The sequence below is a fragment of the Copadichromis virginalis genome, linkage group LG5 (assembly GCF_057382275.1).
Source record: "Copadichromis virginalis isolate Kocher_CV1m ecotype Utaka linkage group LG5, C_Virginalis_male_GT1.1, whole genome shotgun sequence".
Classification (NCBI taxonomy): domain Eukaryota; kingdom Metazoa; phylum Chordata; class Actinopteri; order Cichliformes; family Cichlidae; genus Copadichromis; species Copadichromis virginalis.
Genome location: NC_140622.1, coordinates 21,330,155 through 21,349,976, shown reverse-complemented (window position 1 = coordinate 21,349,976; position 19,822 = coordinate 21,330,155). Strand labels below are relative to the sequence as shown.

General features: G+C 39.0%; 1 protein-coding gene and 2 long non-coding RNA genes across 6 annotated transcripts in view; 2 read left to right on the top strand and 1 right to left on the bottom strand.

The window, feature by feature from the left end:
- LOC146709607 (uncharacterized) overlaps window positions 1–9,411 on the top strand; it is a 50,631-nt gene extending 41,220 nt beyond the window's left edge. For all 4 annotated transcript variants that reach the window (XR_014920459.1, XR_014920457.1, XR_014920456.1 and 1 more), the window contains exon 3: window positions 9,254–9,411. This is a non-coding gene — a long non-coding RNA (uncharacterized LOC146709607). The remainder of the gene's footprint in view (window positions 1–9,253) is intronic.
- tex264a (testis expressed 264, ER-phagy receptor a) overlaps window positions 1–19,822 on the bottom strand; it is an 81,462-nt gene that overhangs the window by 2,316 nt on the left and 59,324 nt on the right. The window contains exon 3 of the mRNA XM_085456653.1: window positions 7,913–8,084. Coding sequence (XP_085312779.1) covers window positions 7,913–8,084 — 172 coding nt within the window. The remainder of the gene's footprint in view (window positions 1–7,912; window positions 8,085–19,822) is intronic.
- Window positions 13,241–15,030, top strand: LOC146709606 (uncharacterized). The gene is made up of 2 exons (XR_014920460.1): window positions 13,241–13,666; window positions 14,329–15,030. It is a non-coding gene; the product is annotated as an uncharacterized LOC146709606 (long non-coding RNA).

The following is a 19,822-nucleotide window of genomic DNA, read 5'->3' as shown; positions in this document are numbered from 1 at the left end:
TTATTGTCCCTGATGAATGTTATTCATAGGAGTTTTTGTGCGAGCGATTTGGAAGGTTATTGCTGTACTGTGTAGGTGGACCAAAAAAAATCTGCATTATTTAGGAGAAATTTAAAAACTAAAACTTACAGGAAGGTTTAAATACAACATGTTCAAGGTTCACGGAAAGAAAAATACTCTGCATGGGCCAAAGATGTAAGCAGAGACACATGAAAGATATAAAGCTTTTTCTGCTTAGCCTCCCTAAAATTACAAATGAAAACTGGCATTAGGGCAAGAAATGTGAGAAGAACATCACACCTCCCACCTACAGAAGAAATATTACTCAGTGATCTTTCCGCAGTTGGTCTTCTCGAAGATACTTCAAAGAAGTGGAGGAAAAGCCCATGTGACGATAACTTTTAAAAAGGCTCCCTGTATAAAGCTGTGATCACATGCTGAATTAATGTGTTGAAGTTTGATTTTATACATATATGCATTACTGCGCAAAAGTCTTGAGCCACTCCTCATTTCTTTATATTTTCCTTCTAAGGAGCCAGACTTCATTTTAATTATTTTAAAGTGGTGTTGAGAAAAGGTTCTCCAGGCTTTCTGAAGGTCTTTGAAAGTTTTTCTTTGGACGTTGGATGCTTGTTCGCTTGTTTTCAGTTCAGTCCTTGTACCTGACCAGTATCAAAGAGGATGCTTTTTTGTTTGTTAACCCACTTGATCTATGAATCATTAACCATAAAAGTGCCAAACTAAAGGGATGAACCACTGTTGTGTCTACACATAACAGACATCTTGGCAAAGAAAAGAAAAAAAATACATTGTTAGGCAACTAACAGCTTGTCACAAAAACAGTTCATTTGATTTCATTTCTTTGGTTGAATCAACAAAATTTCCAAAGATAAATCCGTTTGATAAGTATAAAATTAGACTTTTGCACCAACAAGGTAATTCACAAATAATTTTTAACTAAAAAACTTGGCATATTTCAGCACGGTGTGCAGTGTGTCTTTTAAAACGTTGAGAAAAGTAAACAGTTGGAGGGCAAAAGAAAAAAGAGCAGGTTTAAAACCTACAGCAGATGAATAACACCTGAAAGTAATGTCCTTACGAAACAGGAAGAAATCCTGCAAAGACCTGACAGAAGAGATTCAGCTGATCCATCTGCTACTCGCTGAAGCTCCTCTCAAATTCTGATGAGGATTCTTAAGGAAGGGATACGGGGAGAAAAGGTTGAGGTATGACAAATTATACAAGAATTCGACTGAAAATCAGTGGCACGAGGTTTTATGGAGTGATGTATCCAAATCTAATTGTTTTGGTTCAGATAAGTGGAGAGGTAAAACAGTGTGTTTCTACAGCCATCTGTAGAACACAGTGGAGACTCTGTCATGGCTTAAGCTGCATTTCAGTCAGTGGTGTTGGGGATCTAGTTAAAACTGGTGGACTTACAAACATATTGTGATACTATCTTAAAAGGTTTCATTTTTCAGCATTTAATTGATTCCAAACACACTATCAGTACAGTAAAATCAGACCTGGGTAGAAAAGCAAAGAGTGGTACACTAGCAGTCATGGATTGGCCTCCCCAGAGCTCAGACCGCAACATTATTGAAGCAGTGTGGGATCATCTTGACAGAGAACGGAATAAAATGCAGGCAACATCCAAAGAAAAGCTTTGAATGTCCTCCTGGAGCCTGGTGAGCTATTCCTGAAGACTACTTAAAGAAATGATAAGAAATCTTGCCTAAAGGTGTTCAGACTGTCTTAAAGAATATAGGTGGTCACACCAAGTTTGACTCTCAAGCTTGTCTATTTTTGCGTCTGGACTTCTTTAAGTTGCTTGAAGACGTCTCATCTGAGAAGCTTCTCAGTTCTGAACTGAAGAAGCTTCTCAGATGAGAGATGAAACGTCTTCAAGCAACTTAAAGATGTCCAAATGCTTTTCTTTCCAAGCTCCTTAGACTACAATGACCTGGATGACTGCCTTCACAGACTTAAATTGTTTCTGCAAAGTAGAAGGACAGCCTTAAAATGAAATGTGTTTGACAAATAAAACCGAATCTGACTTGACTATCCCATTAGACACTAAAACACTTTTATCCACATCATTGTCTTTCTGCCTTCACACTCCAAATGAATCTCATCCACACATCTAAGTGTGTCTGCACTAAATCTATCATCAGGGACCCAAACACAATAAACAGGGAGTCTCCAAGCTGCTCTGTGAGGTTCACCATTTCTTTTTATTTGAATCCCAACAATCTAATTATCACATCCAGCAGATCTGATCTTGTCTGGAGTGTAAAATATTACATATGGAAGTCCATTTAGGTCATTATAATAACTATTTATGAGCCTGTTGATTAGCTAGCATGTCCAAACACACCCAATGGGAACAGTCTTGGGTGGCACAGAAAGTGGTTATTTGACACGGTGGTGCTGCTTCAAAATGCATATAAACGGGTTAATGTAGTGATCCATAGTCTATTTCATTTGTGTGTTGCAGTGAAAAGATTGTTCCAAAGATTCATTTTACAATATAAGGTTTTACAGGAAATAATGGGTCTATTTAGGGTAATTGGGTGGACAGCCCCCCAAGGAAAAACCTCAACATACTGGACAACTTTCACCCTTCACTACAACTGCAAGCAAGTCCTGAAATTGCTAGTGTGGTTGAAGCCTGTGAAAGTCTTTTAGGTAACATTTGCCTAAATTAGTTGTTAAATTGGGCCCATTGGGATTATTAGCAGAGAATCAAGGTCTTGTTCTTCAAACTGTTTGAAAAAGAGAAGAGGATTTTTAAGGAGGTAATTAGACACAGACAGGGCTTCCTTAGTGCTTGGATAAGCAGAGTGGATTGCGAGAAGAGTGCGAAAAGGAATGCATAAACATACATTAAGAAGTGATACACTTAATGGATCATCATATTTACAGATGAGAGCCAAAGAGAACAAGCGTTTTAAGGAAGCTCATCATAAAAAACACACTTACACTGTGTTTAATGAAACTTCTTAATTTGGATTGTTTGGTTGTATTTGTTGTTTGCTTCAGTGTGCAGTAATATCATAGTAAAATGTCTTTTCATTCTTAAAGTAAACAGTGTACAGCCCTGATGTACAGTTAATGTTGTCAAATATATTAATGAGCAGAGCTGGGCCGCATATATAATATATATTACAGATGGTCAATCGCCATTAAATTGGTATCGGCTTACATATAGTGTGTCTGCTCTAATTGCCACTCAAGACACACTCCCCAGCCACTTCATGAGTTGCACTGGTTTGAACCCTTTTTTGGCATGTGACAAATCCCCTGTTTAACCACATCCCAAAGGTGCTCTACTAGACTGAGATGTGGTGACTGTTGAGGTCATCTAACTACAGTTAGATGAGCTTTGGCGTGTTATCCTGCTGGAAGCAACCATCAGAAGGTGGGTACACTGTGGTCATAAAGCAATGGACATGCTCTGCAACAATACTCAGGTAGGCTGTGGTGTTTAAATGATTCTCAGTTGGTACTGCAGGGTTCAAAGTGTGAAAAGAAAATACTCCCCATAGCACTGCATCACCAGGAGCATGCTGAACTACAGATACAAAATTCTGACCCTGCCACCTTAACTACAACCCTGCCAATAGAAAAAGGACTTCTTTAATCAAAGGCAAATACTCACTCATTCAGAATATTTGGGGGACTTTTCATTTATCTGTTATCTAAAGAAAACTGATTTGACCTCAGTGTTGGAGATTCCTCATGATCTACCTATAAATAGCCTTTTGTGATATCCAAATGATGCTCTAAAATGTTTTAAGCACTGGGCACGTCTTGGCATTCTGAGTAATGGACATTTAATAAAGATAGATTCTGTTTTTCACAGTGACGATTTATGGACGCTAATTCAAAACCACAGATCACAGCCAAGAAGGAAAACTGCCAAGAAGTGGGTAAAAAAACATTTCTCTGACGGAAGAAACGGTATTCAAAGGCATTCAACAAATATTTCCACAGAAACTGATTTCCAAGCCAATTTTCACAAGTATGAAAAAGCAGAACACACAACTCTCTGATAAAAGAAACTCTTCAAAATAAAATAAATAAATAAAAAATCCACCTCTCTGCAAACTCCACTTATCGTTTCGTTTCTACTACACACAGTAGCTAAGCATTGTTAGCAGTGTCAGCATTGTTCTGAATGATTAAAAAGGCTCTGCGTGTTAAATGTGGAGCATAAAAAGAAATATCACATCTTTCCAAAAAAAAGTGTTTAAAGTGAATGTGACAAATGTTTATACACAATCTTCTGTTGTACCACTTAGTAAGACCAATGTTTATCGAACTGTCTTTGAATAGTTTGTGAACAGTATAAACTGATGTGATAAATCATCGTTAGACTGGTACCACAGCAGTTGAAATACTACAACAAAAGAATAGTTTGAAACTAGGGCTGGGCCATATTATACCGTTCACGGTAATACCGGTATAATGTTAGGCAACGATAGGAAAATGAAATATCGCGATAGAATATGAGTAAAACGCGCATGCGCAGTGCCTTTGTTTTCATACGCACATGGCCGATTGTTGAGTGAAACAGATGAACCAGAATTGGTTTGTAAAAATGGTGCGACTTCAGTGATGTGGAACTGGTTTGGTGTTTGTCCGTCAGATACACAACAAAGCACATTTTTTTGCAGAACATGCAAGCGGCCGTCGTTATTGTCGTATTTGTCGGACTAAGATGCTCTTAAATCTGGGAGTAATCTGGGTCCTAAACTCAGTACACTTCAGGTCAAACAAACACTGCAGCATCACTGAGAGTTAACTGTCTAAATTCTTTCATCTTTAATAAAACGATCAGCATTGCTGCTTTACCAGGTGTAACAATTCAGTTTAACTTCCAGGCATCCATGAAAACAAAATTTATTACATTTAACGGAGTTAGAAGTTAGCAGGAAGCTAGCGGAAGTTAGCTCGCTAGTTTCGCTAGTTACCTAAGCATGATATAGCATGTTCTGACTGAGAGATTTCTGAAAAAAATCAAACGTACAGCTCTACTATCACTTCCAACATAAATGAAGGCAGGAAACTAAACAGCAGTGACGTTTGTAGGGTTACTGAAGTTGGGCTAGCTGGTATATAATGATGTGCTACGTGATCGCTAGCGACACAGCTATGTTAGCATAACATAAACAGTGAAGCTGGAGGATGAACACTAAGGTTCCTCATGGTTAGAGACAAATGCAATCGCATGGCAGGATGCTGTAAACGGACCAAACGTCAGTCAGGAGAACAACTGAGATAATCCATCCACAATACAAGGCTAGTCATTAATATACTGCAACAACATGGGAATAGAGCAGCTGCCAGAGAATTCAACATCAATGAATCAATGGTACAGAAGTGGAGGAAGCAAGAAGAATGAGTTTAATAAAGTTTGATTTATCTAACTGCTTTGTTTAGCTCAATGTGCCTTATGGTCCAAAAAATACGTACTGCACACTACAGTTTAATGTTGCAAAGCACCTCTTTTTAACTTCAGTGGATATTATATATGGTTATGCTCAGGATATGTCAGCCCATTTCTACTGGAAATGCCTTTTGGTTAAACTTTCAGCAAGGAATTTGCATTTGCACTGTTACATTTTTATAAAGCTTTAATGTACATAAAAACCAGCTTCTTGTTTAAGTGAAAATTAATGGAAGGTTGTCTTTTTGCGCTAGTAATGTTGTGGAGTATTTTGTCTCGCATCAATTATATCGTCAGTTATATCGTTATCGCAAATTTTCAAATGTATATCGTGATAAATATTTTTGGCCATATCGCCCTGCTCTATTTGAAACTTCGACAAACGCTTTTGTTTTCAATAATGTAATGTTTGCAGGCAGCCAGAGGAGAATCCAGTAAGTCACTGTATAAGGAAACGGTTAGAGGCAATAATTCTCCCTAAAATCTACCCTTTTGTGTTTATTCACCCAAAAACAGCCATTGCACTGACCACCTTGCTGTTGGCTAGCTTTGAGCTTTGCACAATGGACACACCACTCGTCTGTGTGGAGTGAGTCTGTTTGTCTTCTGATCTTAGAGCCTAACAGAGACTCATAATATCTTTTATTTTGCTCCAGCCTCTCTCTTTGATTTTTTTAAGCTTAAGCTAAAATATTTTTATACAGACACATCTTTAAGTAAATTCACATGTAGATGTGTCCTTTCATTGACATTGTATTATAGCTGTGTCATCTCTACTTAAAAAAAGGAAACTTTTACATTTCTATTTGGAGACATGTTCATTAGTAATATTAGTTATGATGGGGACATCTTTGGAAAGAGCAAGGCTAGCTGTCTATTCCCTACTTCTAGTCTTCATGGTAAGCCAAACTAATTAACTCTTGGCTACGGCTCCAGACCGAGCACACAGCCACAATGGTCTGCTGGATTAACGCAGACACGGCGGCACAACGAATTAACAAAAGATTTGGAGACCAGTGAGTGAATGCATAAAAAGTAAGAGTGTGCAACGTTGCAAAATCACTTTCTCCTCATGTGATTAAGACAAGTGGCAGATCGAATTAATTTGATCTGAATTAACGTATTTAAATGCTTTCTGGCACTTTAGTTCTTTCTTATTTACTTTCTCATTTGTTAGGGAAGCAATAATCAAAACTTTGTCTCGGTCTGATGATGCTGACAAACTCATTTAAAGTTGTGAATAGCTCTGACTCAGTTTGCTCTTGCCTCTCAGAATGTGAGAGTCTCCACAGCGGATAAAGCTGCTGTGTATGGAGAGTGGTCTTCACCTCTGTCATGTAATGACGCTTTATTTTAAAGGTGGCTGCCAACTAACCATGGTCAGAACATGTTAGGCCTTCTTCCATATACGTCTCTGAAATTTAAGCTGTGCTTACAAGGGATGTCACATGATCTATTCTTAAGGCACCTGATTTAAATCAACCCATCCCCACTCACTCTGTCCCCACAGAGCAACACCATTTTTGTTCTCCGGAGATTTGTACGCTGATTAAGTCAATACGGCTCTGAGACCAGCCCACAGGTCAGCTGTGATTCAAAGAGTAATGGCAGCATGGAAGACATCGCACTTGAAGGCACATACTTGTAATGACAGAGCAATTACAGAGTCTCAGATATCACCCGTCCTCTGTGATCCAGGGCGAGAGAGGAGTCAGCGCAGTGGCAGACAAAATAAAAGTTGTTACACATTTTCTCTTTGTTTGTTTTTAACTGACACAAGCTGTAGGATCAACAGAGTAAAAATGAATGCTTGGTAAGACTGAAATTGGACGACAGCAGTATAACCACATGATGGCTCCTTTTTCACGTGGCATTTGGTTGTCCCTGATTTTTTTTAAAGCTGCTTTCACACATCATTGACTCATCAGGCTAACCACCTCATTGTGGCTAAAACCACTGGCCACATGGTGAGGTTTGCTCTATTGTCACATAATCCGAGAATAGCAGAATATAGCTGCACATCAGCGCAGTCCGGTGATACTTTAAACCACAGGAATCGGTTAAGTTATGTTTAGTTACCTTACTACTCTCTTACGCTCTCCTACAAACTCCTTATAAAATGTACGCATCAAACGAATTAAGAAAACACCTGAGTCACATATCAGATCTCAATGAATGACACATTAAAAGTTGAAAATCTTTACTGATATACATTTTGTAATTGAGAACAGCAGGTGAAAACCGAAAGCATCAATTCTTTGACGGCTAGATTTTAAAAAAGATAAATAAATAAATCACACAAAAAATCTAAACTAAAGTTGTTCCGCTCTGAAAACTGTCCCTTAATTTTGAATCAGACAAATTGACAGCTCTTTCTTCTTGTTTGAGAAATCTTTTTGATGCTGTCACTAATTGCCTCCGGGGAGGCTGACAGTATCCGAGGATGTGTAAAATCTTTACCTGTAATGTCGGTTCCTCTATCGTCGTCCGAGTCCTCTTCCTTCACATCTGTTCTGACCTCCTCTTTCATTTCTGGTACAAAGAAGTCCGTCTGACGAGACAGCGGAACCATATAGTTGATGACATCCGAACTGTAGATCTCAATAGTTGGGAATGCACAAAGCTTCCTCTCCTATTAAAATGGAAAAAGAAAAAAGACACAAAACAGGAAGTGAGATTTACCTTATAATATCCTATTACCCTTGCAAAGATAGGCGCGTTCGTTCTGTAAAAACCACAAAGACACTGTCGAATGTCACCTTAATATTTGTGTAAACTTGTGCTTGTGTCTCTAATTGAGAAAGTGATAACCTTTCATAATTACACTGAGCTGGAAGAGGAAAAAGAAGGAAAACAAGCACACAGACAGCATGAAGTCTGACTAGCTTTGAGTTATGAGAAAGATCAGATCAACAGAGAGCAGACTATCTGCTTAAACGACTCACACAAGATAACAGAATTCTACATAATCATCTTCACAATGATCAAGTGATGCACAATCTCTTTAAACAAATAACATGCCCTTTTCTTCACAGTGCCAGTGGCACCGGGGTCACTGGTTCTCAAAATGTGATCCCCACTGGTGGGGAATAGAGCCACTGCAGCTGTGGCGTACACGGCCAGGGGAAAACTACAGATTTCTGATGGAGTCGAGCTAACTAACTAAAAAAACAGAACTGTGATTCTGTTTTTTATCTTTGGTGGTAGGATATGAACTTTTCTGCCTTATGTTGTCAGACATGCCTGAAAAAGTGTTTAGGAAGCAGTGATGCAAAGGCCCTCGTGTTTCATTTGCATGAAAAAGGTCTGAGCAGACTCAATTAACTTCAACACTGAGAGTAAAGGACATCTCAGTTCTCACTGTACCCATCATGTTTTTCCAAGTTATTATTTTGCACTACAAAAGCTAAACACAAATTTAAAACACCCAAAGGCCTCATAAAACTGCTGGTTAAATCCTTTCTTTCAATGCTTCTCACATAAAACACGACAAAGAGCGTAGGGACCGAGGACCCGTGCTGAAGGAGTGTGATGAACACCTCAAACAAGCAGAAAACATTTCAAATATGCAGTTCAAAAGTGCCTTTGCTGATATAACACTATGTCTTTCACACATTAATATGTATATACTGTATCCCCTTCCATGTGAGTTCATTAAAGTTGCATTACCATCTACATCAGTGCGTCTACACTCTCCGCAAGAAGTATATGCAGTGAGTGGAGAGTTTATAAATATTATACTATATTTTCCTCTAAAGTGGACATTAGCCTTTCATAATTTTTCTTTATGCTTTCATATAGTTCTCAAGGGACTGCAGAGGAATGAGCTGTGTGATGAGCCATCAGAGCGCGGCAGAAGCAGAGGTGAGCTGCACAGGCTGGTCTCAGCTGTGATCGGCTGCAAAGTGACATATGAATGCTGGAATGCACAGACATGAACACAAGTCAATAAAAATCCCACGCAGTGTTTTTGCCCTTGATTTTATTTTTTTATTCCTTATGATTCATAAAAAAAGTTGCCTAGTTGTTCACTTATAATAGAGATCCGGCTAAGGGTAACACTCTGTAGCTACTAAAGAGAAGAGAGCTCAGTATGATGGGTTGTTTTACATAATTCTTTCTCGTTCCTCATATTAAAGGCAAATTTATGACTGTATACAGCTGCTGGCTGTGAGCACAGCTGCAGCTGCTCTGTCTGGCTCTTATAGGTGAAGCTGTGGCTGGATACAGTTATCACTCAGCCTTCAGACAGCTGCATTCGAAGGTTGACTCTGTGGTGCTGTGAATATGTACGGCTGTACTATTTGCTTCTGTGACAAATGTGTTAAACCGCCAACCCCATTACAGCACATTCATCACTTCACACACACATGTGCAGTCAGTGTTCTTCTCATTAACAGATGTGTCACAGTCAGAACTGCAACAGCCCAACTACAGCCATGGGTACAGTGACCGCTTTGTCATACCAAGGCTGCCCTCACAATCACAGCAATTACAGCCTCTGCCTCAATCAGCTTTGGCAGTGGTCACTGAGAACTGACCCCCCTCTTCCAGTTTTCTTTCACTGCGCAGCCACACTGAGGCTGCACCGGCCTGCCTTTACATTGCACAGATTAATGCATACCTATGAGATTTTCTCTATTGGTGAAAATGATTAAAAGGTGGTGCAAAAGTTTTGCAAGGAGTCCAGGAAAACCCGACCTTTTTGGGTCTAACTATATTGTTGTTTTTGTATATTTTTGGGAGCCACATTCCTGACATTTTGGGACATAAGCATTATGTGGACAACTGATTTCAGCAAATGGCTCCAAAACACTCAAAAGATTTCATAGTTTTGAGCTGTGCTTTGGGGCATTAAATCGCTACAAATATGCCCTTTACCAACACCAAAGCAACCTTTAACCATAACATTTCTCCACCATGCTTGAAAGATGGCTTCAAGCACTCCTTCAGCATCTTTCCACTTGCTCCACATCTAAGAGCTCAAACACACATGTGTCTATACACGACACTTCTTTCCCCCAAAACTGTCTCTGTCCAGTGTCCAGTGTCTTTGAGGTTTTTTTTTTAACCACTCTTAATCATCTCCTTTTTACTGGCCAGCCTCATATTTGGCTTTTTTTTGTTGCAACTATGCCTAGAAGGCCAGCTTCCAAGAGTCGCCTCTTGACTGTGTGTTGATAATGGTGTTTGGTGGGTGCCATTTAATGAAGCTGCCAGTTGAAGACCTGTGAGGCGACAAATACATCAAACTACTTGTCTTCTTGCTCAGTTGCGCTCCAGGGCCTCACACATCTCTTTCTATTCTTGTTAGAGCAAGACCGCACTGTTCTGTGGAGGGAGAACTTGCCAGCACTGCATGCGATCTTCAGTGTTTGTCAGTTTCCCACAGCTTTCATTTCTTAGAACAAGAGCAAGAATAGGAATGTTTACAGCTTTATGGGGGGCCCCTTTTAAGACTTGAATAAAACCTGCAAAGAATTCAACATTAACTGAATAAAGAAGTGTTTCAGATTTCAGCCGTGATGACAGGAAAAGGAGTTTTTAATGATCAGTTAGGATTTCGCTTGCATTAGAGAGCAAAACGTGCCATTGACACACAGGAGCGCGCTTTGCTATGAGCGTCTGTATAAGACAACATTCCATTATCATCATTAATGGCATTCACAAACAATTTCATTAATGTAATTTATTTTTTATGTACATGTCTTTAAACTTAATAACAACATATTTAAGTGATAACTTATTTTTAGCTAAAATTACAAAAAATCAATAGAATGAAAAAGTAAAAAAATATGCAATGCTAACTGCAAGTAAAACTATAAAAGCATTAGAACAAAATGCCCTTGAAGTATTAAAAGCACACAAAACAGAAAAATTGCCTCATGATTGTTATGTTATAACTGATGTCTCGGTATCTCCTGCTGAAACTGAGCAAGCCGGTGCTAATTTGAGCTACTGAACCTTGTAAACATAGCTTTTATCACCAAGTTTATATATATCTTTTTAAATTATTGCCACACAAAGTAGAAAGTAACTGTAAAGTAGAAGTTGTGAAATAGCTTTGAAGATACTTGATATTTTTCTATTAAAAACAGGAGACTTCGAATAGAAGGAAACATGCAGGGAAAGCTCCAGGGAAGTATAACTCTAAAAATGTGACTTTGCACCATTATATAGATTTAAATATTCTTATTCTATTCACTTTTTTTTCTTCGACTAGCAAATAAGCGAGAATGACATTTATAAGAAGTGCTTTTGGTTCAGCTCGTTAGTTAAACCTCTCAGAACTGAAGTGACCACTTCGACTTTTAAAAAAAAAGCAGTTTCTCCCCAAAAAACAAAAAAGCCCTTAAACCTGGTGCACTTTTCAAAACTTCTTTTTGCTCTTTGAAAATGTTGCGAGGTTTATTTCTTTAAATCTGCTGCTGGATAAATGTGTTGTTATGTTAAACCGCACTGCTGATTTCTCCTTAGCGCACATATTCGTTCCCACGTGGAAACCTTCGCGCACTCGCTCTCTTTATATTACACAGTATAACTCCACTGTTTGAATTTTTATGCTCGCGCTGCTCTTCATCTCACCACGCAAATGTTCATAAAGGTCTCGTCTATAAATTTAAGTGAATGTATAGACTTGCTGTGTTGTCATGGTTATGTTACAAAACAAGCTATTCTGAGCTCTGAGGGGGAAATAACGAAAGAAACAAGTTGGATGGCCTAACTGCGGTAACCTGGCTCCATTTCCTATGGGTCAGGGTGATCTAGGTTGACTGATGGGTTTTAATCTAATCCTTGCAAAATAAGACCGTAGGAGCTGGTATGAATCACCTGGCTGCTACACACAGAGGCTCCAGCCTTGGGGCTCCTTATGCAAATGAGTGCCCATCTCCTTGAACCTACTCCGATAATGAGCAGGGAATTTGAGACAAAGACAGTTCACTATACTGTAGGCATACATGTATCTCCAAGGGATATGGTAACAGATAAAAGAAAGAAAAGCACATATAAGAAAGGTGTAAACCAATATATCTGCATTACAGACAGTAAGAGTTACTTTAAAACAGTCATTTGTTAATAATTTTCCATTTCTTTCCATAAAAGATTCTTCCAGCAGTGACTGCAAGATGTTATTTAAACACTTGGCTGAATCTGATGAATTAATGGTTACCACAACATCAGGGAGACAGGATAGAACTTCTATTATCTTTGGTACAAATAAAAAATTTTGCCTTTAACACAGGAAATGCAAAGTACTTTCTTTTGCGAAAGTCTCATACCTGAATAAAAAAATAAATGAACAAATAAAGCAACACAACAGCATGTGAAGCTACAAGAGGCACAAGATGATGCACATTTTCAATAATCCACTTTGCAGGATGCCAGTGTGTTATAAAGACAGCTTATTAGACAGCACGGGATTCTGGACCTTTTAATTTTGTAAATCATGTCATGCATATTACCAATTAATTACCAATTAATACTATATTACGGTGGCCCCTAGAGACAAAGCACGTACAAACTCCAAAACACTTGCAAACTCCAAAACACTTGCAAATTCCAAAACACATGCAAACTCCAAAACACTTGCAAACTAAAAAACACATGCAAACTCCAAAACACGTACAAACTCCAAAACACATGCAAAATCCAAAACACTTGCAAACTAAAAAACACATGCAAATTCCAAAACACGTACAAATTCCAAAACACGTACAAATTCCAAAACACTTGCAAAATCCAAAACACTTGCAAACTAAAAAACACATGCAAATTCCAAAACACGTACAAATTCCAAAACACTTGCAAAATCCAAAACACGTACAAATTCCAAAACACTTGCAAACTCAAAAACACATGCAAATTCCAAAACACAACGGAAGTGCTCCAGGACGCTAGGGGCAGTGTTGAGCTTTTGTTACCTAGTAACTACACAAGCCAGGAAGTACCAATGACCGGATTTGGGGTTTGCAGCCTTAAAGGCCGCATTTTAAGGCCGATTACGTCACAGCGACAAGAGAAGGCTTTCCCAATTCAAAGGCTGCTCGAAATGCGGCCCTCAAATGCGTCCATAATTTCCCTGAATTTTAAGGATGGGTCGGTGTAGCCTTCATGGCCCAACATATCCCAGACTTCATAGTGCGGTGGTGGTGTGGATAATTTTGCCGAAAAAAAACGGTGGAAGCGGAGCGGAGGAAGTGTAAACTTTCAGAAGTAAGTACTGAATATTATGTCACTTATTTATGCGCAAATATTTTTTTAATGAAGAACATTAAACCATTATTGTTGGCCACATGTCGGGAAAGTTATGTGACATTAGTCATGTCTGTACTTTCAGAATTAACTTGGTTTTAAAGCCTTTACTTTAAAAAAATATATATATAGTCGACCTTAATCTTACAGAGATTGTGATGATTTTGTGGATAATTAAAGTCAGTCATATATCCACAAACACAACAAGCTGAAAGTCAGTGATGCTGCTCGGTTTGCAGTCCTGAATATCACAGCACAAGGAAGATTCACTGCACTGTTAATGTTAGCTATGTTATATTGCTGCCTCTGTTCGGTGGTGTTGAGCCAAACGGACTTTAACGTGTGTTTGAATGAGCTGACGGTTCACTCGTTAAGCTGAAAGAAAGATGCTTTAATCACAGGAGTCACACATGTGTGTCCACTGTACCATCTGGGAACTCCTCTTGTTTCGTAATAACACAAACACTAAATCCTCCTTCTTTTGTGCTGTTTTGTAGCAGTGTATACACCTGAGACTGTCACCTGTCTGTCTGTCCTGCACTCTCTCTGTTTCTTTCTCTCTGATTGTGTAATAAAAATATGAACATGTGTTTATAAGTCACACTTGTGTTTGAATCCTGCAGCTTATCACACATTTGATTTCCATGTGTGACGACTGCAAGTGTCCAGAGTGAGGACAGACTGAGGGACCCACTGCTGCACATCATCTGTGAGGCTTTGCACCCCTGATGATCCACCAGGACAAACTCAACAGTGTGTGAGGAAGAGGAGGAGGAAGAGCCAGCAGCAGCTGACAGATGGAGAGAATAGACAGACTGTTCCCTGTTTGTGAAGGACTGCTAGAAAAGTTTAAAATAACTAATTGTCTGTCCTGAATCAGTCTTATTAGGTAATGTTCAAATAATTTTATCATTCCAGTGTTTTCAGTGTGGGAGAAAGTACTCAGGGCCTTCAAGTTACACACTATGAAAGGCAGCAACAAGTGTAATATTCAGAAACCTAAAGTATGTATCAGCAGCAGAATGGAGCTAAAAATAAATGTTTGTTTTAGTTCTATGAAGCTTTGAGTATTTTGGATCAGTAGCACTGCTGTGTTTGTTGCATCATATTGCTGTAATTGTTTATATGCTTTATATATTCTGAGCTAAGTTGATCTATAGTGTTACATCATATTTTACAAGGATGTTATGTGTTTGTATACTTTCTGCCCAGTTTGACCCATTTAGCAGAAGCCAGCCTGTTTAAGGCTCTGATATCTATTCTGTATGACTTAAAGCAGTTATGACATGGTCTGATTTTCTCACCCAATAAAGGAATATTTCATATATCAGTCTACTCTTCATTTTATCAGAAACAGTTATCACAGCTTGTACATTTTCTTTTTATAAATATATGTAAGCAATGAGCCAAATTTAGTAATGCCAGCATGAAGGAACAACATTTGTCTCTTATATATGATACACCTATATATGCACTGTCAAAGATACTTGTCTTTGAGTGAAGATTTAAGGTGATAAGACATATAAATAACTGCAACTTGAATCTGTACTGAAGCTCAGTATTTGACACAGAGTTCATGTTCACTGCTGTAATAGCTAATAATGATTAATATAATAACTAGAATATTGGCCATATTATATTTACATTACCAAAGTGATATGACTTTAGTCTCATGAACAACATCAGCTAATTCTTATTTACTAATTAATCTTGAAATGACTGTTCAGTACAGAAATGAAGCCCAAAAATCATGTTTTACTGTCCTGTGGTCTCAGCCTCAGATACTTATCAAATCACACAAAGCTCATGTAGAAACAAACAAACAAATGAACAAAATATATTCTCCTTCATTTCTGTCAAACCAAGTTGTATGACACGTTTCCAGCGGTTAGTATCACGGTTGCTAGGCAACCTGGGAAGCGCGACGGAGACTAGACCGTCCCATACAGACAAACTTGCCGTTTATTTTGCAAATCGAGCTCAACACTGCCCCTAGCGTCCTGGAGCACTTCCGTTGTGTTTTGGAATTTGCATGTGTTTTTGAGTTTGCAAGTGTTTTGGAATTTGTAAGTGTTTTGGATTTTGCAAGTGTTTTGGAGTTTGTACGTGTTTTGGAATTTGCATGTGTTTTTTAGTTTGCAAGTGTTTTGGAATTTGCATGTGTTTTTTAGTTTGCAAGTGTTTTGGAGTTTGTACGTGTTTTGGAATTTGCATGTGTTTTTTAGTTTGCAAGTGTTTTGGAATTTGTACGTGTTTTGGAATTTGCATGTGTTTTTTAGTTTGCAAGTGTTTTGGGTTTTGCAAGTGTTTTGGAGTTTGTACGTGTTTTGGATTTTGCAAGTGTTTTGGAGTTTGTACGTGTTTTGGAGTTTGCGTGTGTTCTTTAGTTTGCAAGTGTTTTGGAGTTTGCATGTGTTTTGGAATTTGCATGTGTTTTGGAGTTTGTACGTGCTTTGTCTCTAGGGGCCACCGTACTATATAGTGATTTACTGACACATATATTAGCCCATCTCAGTCCTGAGGAGGAATGTTTCTATAACATCTTATCTCATCCAAAACATTAGGGCACGGTCCGCTGGGTCATGTGGGTGGAGCTTCTGTGTTCTTTGGGCTGGCGGTGTGGTTGCTTAAAATGCAGCAGTGTTAAAGTACGTAGATGCCAAAGTGACATCAATATAAATGTACACAGTTTTCCAGCAGGGCATTCAGTTGTTGTGGCAAATCATTGGGCACTTACTTAATTCACAAACACACCACTCTAGAGCTGTTCTTCAAAATAAATGTAATTTGCTTTAACAGAAACAGTGAATATCATTACTGCACTCCTGCTAACGCATTAACAGTGTTACGTTGTTGAATATATTTATTTTGAAAATCATCCTAAAAATTACGAGTGGTGTGTTTTTCACTTCCATTAACATATTTTGCAATACGAAGTTGATTTTTTGAAAGTTTTTATTCTAATTTTCCGATTATAAAATCTTCACATAGGTTTGTTTATTCAATCATCTTCCCTGCTGCAGGCATTTCACTACACTTAATCTGTGGTTATAAGATTCATTTCTATTGTATCTTCTGTTGCTCTTTAAGGTATTTCAAAGACCTCAGTGACAGTTTTTTTAATTACTCCTTTTGCTGTCGACACAAACAACTACTTCTAATTACACAGTAATTGATTCTTCACTTTAACTGTACTTGCCTTTATGAACAGTGCACAATCAAAAGGCAATCTCTAAACTGAAGTACCCAAAGTAACATTAACATAATTAGCTTTTTTCTGTCTTTGATGATATTTAATGAAAACTAAACAGAGACAAAAAATACTAAAATATATACGGAAGCAGAGTTTTCAAACATAAGCCTACCTGTTATAGCTGGTAGGCCTATGTTATAGCTGCTCAAGTCTTCTGGCAGCATTAATCTTTACACCTGACAGTGACTTCTGTGATAGATTTTTATGAAGTTAACACCTGTATTTTAGGGGGATTGCACTTCTTTTTCAGGAGGCCTGATGGAACCTTTTGGAGAACAATGACCCACGTTGTGTTTGGTGCTGTTTGTTTTGGCTCTAGGATAGGCCTCAAGGACAGACTAGTTGCTTTTTGATAGTGATGTGCGGATCGATCCTGAAATATCGATTCCTCCGATACCAATCATTTATGTTCTAGAATCGATTCTCACATTAAAATATCGATATTTTAGTAATTTAGAGTAAATTTGTAGTTTATCATTAACAGGAACACAGTGGAAAGAAACTATAACATTCGGATTGCCTACATTCAAAGGAACTACTTCCTCTTCCGCCTTTCATAGTCATGTGCGAAATACGGCTGTATAAATGTCTCGCAGCTCCTTGGCGTGCGCACTCACAACAATGGCTGAGCGTAATTGTGCGGATGTATTTTACCTCCACAAACAGCTGAGCCGTGGTTTGCAATAAATGTGGCAAAAAAAGTGAGGTGTTGTGGCCATACTTGCCAACCTTGAGACCTCAGAATTAGGGAGACATTCAAAAGGGCTGTTTGGGCGGATAAATATATTTTACAGGGTTTATTTATCGGATAAAATACGTTAAATGTCACCGTTATTATTGGCCGGCCCGGAAACAGCGGGGGTGTCCAAATTCAGAGGCTGCTTCCACCTGAGGACCGGCCTTCGCGGTCTAAAGAAAGCCGGGTAGTACGTCACGAGCTCCCTCGGTGGAGTGAAACTCTCCCGTCTGCTCCTTGCTGTCTAAAATATAACCGGACACTGACGTAAACTCTTCTGTTTAATCGGTTTTCTGTTTGACGTTTATTCAGCTGTGTGAAAACCCCGGAGGAACCCTCCCGAGGGAATAATAAAGTTTAATTTAATTTAATCTAATCTAATAACTTTAATCTCAGCCAAACCGATTTACTCACGAACAAATAAAACACTGAAAAAGCCAAACAAGAACATTTTTAAGTTATCAAAGTGACTTGTACATCATGTTTAACCCGAGTGGTGAAAGACCGCGGGGGTTTGAAGACGATGTGTCGGTCGGCTCAGATATTTGAAGTTTACACAGCTACATTCTCACCTGAAAATATGTTAAAAGTTTTTTTGCGACCCAGAAAGAGAAATAAGAGTAATATTAAAACTAAGTCGCTGCCGTCATTGTTGGAAACTGGAATTGGCTGGGCCGCGCTATGAATTCTGCGATATGGTTTTTCAACTTTGTTGTCCGGGTGGAAAATCTGGAGAAAGGTGGGATTCTCCCGGAAAAATCGGGAGGGTTGGCATGTATGGTTGTGGCAACATCACTAACCTTGTCAAACACCTCAGAGTAAATCATATCACAAAATATGACGAGCGTATGTTGAGGCGAACTGAAGAGGAGGAGAGGGACAGGTGCTGCTAGGGTGAGAGTCTCTCACGGAGTCCTTTAGTCCTCCAGGCAGGCAAGGTGTTCAAATAGCACACAACTTTAGTTTTTTTATTTCTATATGATGAACTCTGCATTATTAAGTGATAAGAAGAAGGTATTCTGATGTCCTGTAATCATTATGACGCTATAATTTGAGATACAATAAATAAAATCCGTTTTGTACAAAGTATCGGTATCGGATCAGTATCGTCGATACCACCCTGAATATTACTTGGTATCGGATCGGAAAGGAAATCAGTGGTATCGCACATCACTACTTTTTGATAGTGCAGAGGCACAATTTGTTTCCTTATCTGGAGAGCAGACATAGAAGGGGGTATATGAAACTCTGTGTGAGATTAGAACATCAGAACAGGGATGATGATACCTGCTGTAATATGTTTTCATTTCTCCTCTCCTTGATATTCAGTCATTTTCATAATAAATATATTCATATTTTATACTATTCTTCTGGGTCCCTTGATTATTTCTGCATGAAGAAAATCTCTCATCATAACTTCTTACTAACCTGCTTTTGTTTACTCCAACATTGTTGGGTCCCCCCCCCCACGCACACACACACCACCACCACCTTTTTTTAATCAAAGTATTTTTTCTTGTGGTAAATCCTCCTCAGCTAATATAAAAAGCAGGAGGTCTAACATACATTAGTTTATTTCACAAGGCATTATTACTGGTACTGATTGGAGCATAATTCACTATCATATGTTACGAGATCGCGGATACAAGCGGCAGAAATGAGCTTCCTCCGAAGGGTGGCTGGCCTCTCCCTTAGAGATAGGGTGAGAAGTTCGGCCATCCGGGAGGGGCTCAGAGTAGAGCAGCTGCTGCTCCACATCGAAAGGAGCCAGCTGAGGTGGTTCGGGCATCTGACAAGGATGCCCCCTGGGCGCCTCCTGGGTGAGGTGTTCCAGGCATGTCCCACCGGGAGGAGGCCCCGGGGCAGACCCAGGACACGCTGGAGAGATTATATCTCTCGGCTGGCCTGGGAACGCCTTGGTATTCCCCCGGATAAGCTGGAGGAGGTGGCTGGGGAGAGGGAGGTCTGGGACTCTTTGCTTAGGCTGCTGCCCCCGCGACCCGGCCCCGGATAAAGCGGATGAAGATGGATGGATGGATGTTAGATAAGTTTCACTGAAATAGGCTTGTTCCATATTACATGTTATACACAGTGTGTTTCATTTGTCTTACCTGTTTAAATGATTACA